Source organism: Chaetura pelagica, unplaced genomic scaffold (genome assembly GCF_000747805.2).
Source record: "Chaetura pelagica isolate M959 unplaced genomic scaffold, ChaPel_1.0 scaffold45, whole genome shotgun sequence".
Taxonomy (NCBI): Eukaryota; Metazoa; Chordata; class Aves; order Apodiformes; family Apodidae; genus Chaetura; species Chaetura pelagica.
The window spans coordinates 4,415,381-4,421,941 of record NW_009953217.1 but is presented as its reverse complement, the minus strand read 5'-3'; the positions used below and the strand labels follow the sequence as shown (position 1 = coordinate 4,421,941).

The following is a 6,561-nucleotide window of genomic DNA, read 5'->3' as shown; positions in this document are numbered from 1 at the left end:
AAGAGTTTACAAGCTGGTTTATGTTTTGGTTTCCCTCATGCTTTAGTTTTGAACATGATTCACACTTTTGTACCTTTTAAAAAGTGATGGCTATTTATCAACCCACCCCATTAACACAGCTTGTGTCAAGAAGTATGAATGTGTTAATATTGGAGAATTATTTTTAATTACTACTTTTTTTTCAGTCAATTACCAGACCCTGCCATTGAAGACCAAGGGAAGGATTATATACGTCCCATATTGAACAAATATGCAGCTGTTTGTGTTCGTTGCCCAGATTATGGAACAAGGTAAATAGTCAGAAATCGAAGTGTACTGGATCAAAGCATATCTCTAATCAAAATTATACTGCTGTAAGTTTTAACTCTACAGCCTCGTGTGTGTGAGCTGTGGCAAGGGACACGGGCAGTCAGAGCAGTGAAGTGGCAGAAGAAGGGACTGGAAGTGCCCGTTTGAACTGGCCAGAATTAATTCTGCCCTGCCAGTGTGGTGACGATGTGGGTGAAGGATGGGACCTTGCAAATTTATCTAGTGGACACAAGGCTTAACCTTCTACCCTCCCATTGTTTCAGGACTAACACGGTGGTTCTCATCGATTCAGAAGGACGTGTTACTTTCACTGAGCGTAACATGATCAATGCAGATGTCAACCAGTGGAAAACAAGCACCTATGAATTCAAACTGCACACTTAACAACTTTCCATTTGAATGGTTTGTAATAAAAGCAATGAGAGAACAAGCCATTAAGCTCTAGTAAATGTTTTGTGCCAGCCCCCACACACTAAAAATAGCAAGGAAAGCAAAAGTTTAAGTAAACTTACAGCATTCCCTGCCGGGCTCACAAATCCTTTGGTTAAAACCAAAATAAGAAACTGCTTTTACATTAAGTAGCAACTTATAGTCAGAGAAAAAAAAAATTAAATATCACCCTTCTTCCAGGAAAAGGCCATCTTTGCCCAAGACAAAGTCATTGCTTTTTTGTGAGTGTTTTTTGTTTTGGTGTTTTAAGATGTTTTAAGTAGACTCATAAAGATGTTTTCAGTTGCAGGAAGGGAAAGCATTTGCTGCTTTTATTGTTCTACCTGAAGGTTTTACCACACTTTGCTTTCCCTTCAATGTATGATTAAAAGATTGTATAGCTGATGCCATTGTGCATTAAATGAATGTATGTTATCTCTGTAGTATGAAGTTCTTTAGTAACATTTAAACATTTCAGCAGTGCCATGGTGCAATGATCTGCCTGAGGAGGGCAGAGCAGGGGGGGATTTCTTACATTTTTTTTTACAACATGTATTCTGTTTCTAAACTTGATTGGAGAGTAGATAGGAAATAAAGTTCAGTCTCTGTTCAGCTTTACTCAGTAGAAACTAAAAAAAATAATGGGAGCAGATTTGCTTATCTTTGACCAGAATAAACTTATGTGCATTGTGACACTGTGTTTCCTGACAGTCTACTTAGCAATATTATTTTTTTCTTCTTCATCAAGCAGGTAGGGAGTAGGTGTCTGCTTGCAAGCAGAAACTGAGTATCAAGTTTACATGTGCAATTTTGGCTTCATTTCTTCATTGATACAACATGTCAAAACCTCTAGTGGCTGCTCATAGACTTTTTTTTAGAAAAATATCTATTTGATGTAAGGTGACATTATTGCAATCTTGATATTGCTGAAAAAGTTGGGTAGTGGGATGCACTTTGTATGCTCTAACATCTTTGAACTGAAAAGCTACTTAAATGCTTGTGTTTTTTTTAATTATTCAGTGCCAGTGCAGGTAATAGAAGATTCTAGCTAATATCAAGGTATTTTAAGACCCTTAAGTTACTTTGCTGCTACTGGTGTTCTGTTTTGACTTCATTTGATTGCTGAATATTAAGTTAGTAATGAACCACTGCTATTTATTCCTGCTGGGTGCCGAATGTGTTCTTCTGACAAGCCTCTGATTATTAAGAATTACAAAGTAGCAAAATTCCTGATACTATTTACAAATATGTGCAACTATTTTTTTGTCTCAGGCTTGTGTGTTCAAGACTTCTCCTTAGTGTGTGTGTGCTTGCAGTGGAAGGAGCAGTAAATGAGACTTGCCTCTGAGGTTCCTGTGAAAGGCCATTTCCAGGCTTTCGAATTGCCAGGAGATGCTGAAGCAGCATTTATCAGATAATTCCTTTGTATTTGTTTATTTAAATAGCTTCTAAATACCAGGACTGCTTGAGTGACTTGTCACAAATTGTCATACAGGTGACTTTAACCACTTTGATTGTAAGATGATCAATACAGTCTTGTCAGATTGTAGTTTTAAACTCAGCCTTCTGGATTGTCTTTCTGAGCTGCAGGAAATGGTTAGCCCTCTTATTTTTTTTATGGCTGTTTAAACCATATATTTGTACAAATAAAAAAGTTACTTGTTACTTTGAGATGCAAAGAAATAGCCATAGGTGTTTTAAATTTGACAAGTGCATATTTTAAAACAAAACTTGGTTTCAATAGTTTGCTCTTAGTGAGAGTGGATGTATCAAAACTTTTTGTATCTTAAGAAAAAATCAACAGTGTATATTTGAACAAGACATTATCTTTGAAGACATTATCTAAATGGCAAGCAAAATGCTTGCATGCCACTTCTTCCTAAAAGCATTTAAAAACCTTAGGGTTTTTTAGTAGGCCTGTAATAAAATGTGTTCTTATTTTAGTGTAGACAAAAGAAAAGCAAGACACAGCTTAGATGTAAGAACAGATTAAAGTGTATTTTGCTTAAATCGAAGTTCTAACTCTGGGATTTGCCTGTTCTGTCAATTAAAATAAACAGTAAAGAAACAAAACCTCTTATTTTTTATTATTCCTATGTCTGAATAGTTAATAAAATTAGCTTTTTTTAACTTCTTCTGAAGCCTATGAGTGTTTTACCATTAGCTTCAGTGGAAACAGGATCAGGACTGCAATGCAGATATCAGCAAATGGTGCTTGTCCTTAGAAATTATGAGGTATTCATGAAGTGCATGATTTACTGTGCTAATCATATTGACAGTCAATCCACAGGGAGAAGTAAACTGTAGGTGAAGCTAACAAAGAAAGTCTTCCATTTTTATAGAAGTATTTAAAAAAATAAAACAGGGTTTTAAGTATCAGTTTTAAAGGATATAAGGGGAAAAAGTGTATACAGGAAATGATTGCATGGCATTTTTGTAAACTTGCTTATATAGAGAATTTTTTAAGTCATAAACTGCAAAGTTTTTTCTATCAAAATGATAGTGGAATACATTTTAAGTATCTGTAAAAACTTCTATATTTTTAACTTAAAATTGTTTTATAATTGTTATTTACATTTGTGTTCCAAACTAGAATCGGAATAAAGTCAATCTGGTGACCAGTCTTTGTCAACATTTTAAAAATTGTGCATTTTTGCACGTTTGTTGATTTGTCTGTAGCAGAGATAAGAGGAAATAAAATCTTTCATGAGATATTAGGAATGAAAGAGCTTTAACTCCATTTCTGGTACTTCATTCCTTTTTGAGAGTGCTGTATTTTTCTGGCAGTTCTCTTTGGTCGTGTTCTGTGTTGGTCTTTAATTCTGTGCCTTTACATGGTTATAGTTGTCTTATTCAGGTAAGAAATTGCAAAAGATTTCTTTAAAGCTGGTAATCCAGGCTTGGGGCATTTTACTTTGTTTTCAGGTTACTAAACATAGTAACTGGAATGTTCCCAGATCAAGTGTCACAGTGATTAATTCTCTGAAATACCCTCCAGCTTCTAACAACCAATATGTGTTGTCATTTGAGGGGACAAATATGTGTCTTCTTGTTATTGCCCCTGGCAGGGGCAATACTACTCCAAACACAGCAAGCTCAGGTAGAAAACACAAAGCTTCTCCAACACTGAATGTCTGAAACATCTTGAGCATCTCTCTTCCTGCTGTGACCTCAAGGTACTTGGAATCTGCTTTCTCCCTTGCAGACTGGAGTGGATCCTTCAAATATTAACACCAGAATGTGCCAAGCAAGCCCTTAAGGAAGAGGAACTGGCATATTCATGCCTATAAAAAAAATTGGAGCCATCTCATAGGAATTCCCTAAATCTACAAAAAGAAAGAGGCTTGTGAGTTAATAAAGCCTAGGGTTGTTGCTGCCCATTCTTCTCTGTGCAACAAGATAGCTGGTCTGGATTACTGGTCTTGAAATTAGGTGGTTGCTTCAAATGTGTGTGGCAAGCTAAGTTATTAGGGATCTTGAAAAATTAGTCTAATAATTAATATACGTTAGAAGTACTTTGAAGGGCTCAGGTTTCCCCCAAAATTGGAAATAATTACAGCAGAGATGCAGTACAGATAACATGAAGGAAAGAGCAAAACCAGTGCTTCCTTACTGAAAAGACAAAGCCTCATGTAATACTTCTGAAGGGCAAGAATTCAGGTTCATTGTGGAAAAAGCCTGGATCTTGGGCACACCTGAGACTTAAGTTACACTAAGTTAAAACTACCTTAATGTTCTGCCATACCTGGACATTGTGGTGGAGATGTGATTGTCCCATCTTCCTGTTATCAGTAGCTTTAATTAAATGCACTTTTAACAGACCAGAGAATGTATTAGGCCTTTGGAGGTCCTCAGTATGTACAAAGCTTAATTGATATTTATTGTTAAAAATGAAATATACCAAACTAATTATTATGACAAAATATTGGTAAGACTTTGAATACTGTTTTCACATTATAAGGAAATAAGTAATTTCAAAATGAATTGATTACATAAGCAGTAAGAAGGCAATAATTAAAGCTTTTTACATTTCAAGTTTAATTTGAAGAGCTTAAATAATGTACATTTATGGCTTAGCAAGCATTCCTATTTATATGCAATATTTACCAAATGCAAAACCCCAAACTAGAACAACCACTCTGAGCACAGCTTATAAAGTTTTCACTGAAGCTATGACTGGTCTATAGGTATGGGACTGGATTTTCTTTACATTCTTTTAAATAGCATAAAAATAATTGTTAGGAAAATAATTTATGCAGAGTACCTTTTTATCTATGAAAACTAATAACTACTGCATGCTTGGCTTCTGCAGTTATGATTATGGAATAGGAACAAGAAATAATTTGAGCAAACGTAAAAGCTGGCCTTTACATGAGCACTTAAAACCGTATTTAGTTCTCATTTAACTTGCTCTGAATTAATGGGATTTCGGAACATTCTTGATGTTCATTCTGTGCTTAAATATTATCAGTAAAATATTCTGGAACTGAGCTGGTTTTATGAAACTTTATTTTATGAGCTGCTTCTTTTTGTGGCCTCTGAGAAACAGCAGTGCCTACTAAAGCAGAAAGGTGCTTTGCAAGCTTTCCTCTGGTGACAGAGGAAGTGTTTTCAATGGTTACTTCATCAGACCTGCCAGCCCTTAGAGGCACCAGATTCAACCTTGGTCAGTAATTTACCAGACTGCGTAAACACATTGATTGCTTCTGTTGGGTGAAGGAAACCACATTGCTCTTCAGACATTAATTAAGATAGATTAAATAATAAACTGGAGAATATGTGGAGGCACTAGTGTCTCTTCTTGTGGTACAACATAATAATTAGTATTCAATAACTGAGGCTTTTGCCTTGTTAAAAGAATATGCTTTTCCAAGAAAAAGGTGAATGAGAAAGCTTGTTTTTTTTTCTCTCTCTGCATGAGCTCTGCTGTGAATAGCTACTGCAAATAACCACGTAGTCAGGGTCTTGGTCAAATGCTTTTATCCATCTCATGTTTGTCATATCTCTCTTGAATGGCTGGAATTTAGAGGGGAATTAACTGTCCTTTCAATGACAGATAGATCTACTTTTGTACCTTAGTTTGATTAGTAGTGCCCTAACATTGTGTTTCTGATAGTTCCTATTTGCTATGCTTTAACGTGCATTTTAGGGCAACCTCATGACAGGGACTGCTGGACTATTTTCAGATGGAACAAACTGGTTGATGTACATGTGCAGTGTATTCCAGCAAGTAATAGGTTTAGCCTGGAGCAAAACTGTCTGAAGTGCATCTAACATGGAGATTTATGCACTTAGCACCAATTATTTTGCTGCATAAATAGGCTTATGTTGGGCTGCTTTACTTACAGGTGTAGCACATGATACATGTGTATTGTATCAGTATCCTTGCAGTATGGCAGCTGCAGATTTTTCTGTCTTTAGCAATATATTGCACCAGTCAAGTCTGAGTACTCTCTTGGTATAATATACATTGTGTTTAGACTGGCAAAGAAATCTCAGAACAGTAGCTACATAAAAAGCAGCCATACCAGCACAATTGTGCTTTCAGAAGTGTAACTTATTTTGCCTCTGTTGGGGAAAACAAAGGTACTGACATTTATGGTTTTGCTCATATAAGTGCAGCTACATCTGGATTTTTGGCAGCCAGATATTAGGCTCCTGATTCATGTCCGTGCCACCAGGAGTATATATAGTCGACCAAGCTAAAGAATTGGAGCAACAGTTTCTTAGCTGTAGTTCACAGCAGCCCTATGGAACAACAACATACACTTTGTTGAATTTAAAACTTCATGATGTATGATGGCTCACAAGGAAAGTTACTCC

General features: G+C 36.0%; 1 protein-coding gene across 1 annotated transcript in view; it reads left to right on the top strand.

Moving 5' to 3' along the window:
- Positions 1 to 776, top strand: part of TANGO2 (transport and golgi organization 2 homolog (Drosophila)) — a 13,573-nt gene extending 12,797 nt beyond the window's left edge. Inside the window, exons 7-8 of the mRNA XM_009997650.1 lie at positions 186 to 290; positions 573 to 776. Coding sequence (XP_009995952.1) covers positions 186 to 290; positions 573 to 693 — 226 coding nt within the window. The 3' untranslated portion in view covers positions 694 to 776. The remainder of the gene's footprint in view (positions 1 to 185; positions 291 to 572) is intronic.
- Positions 777 to 6,561: the final 5,785 nt, after the last annotated feature.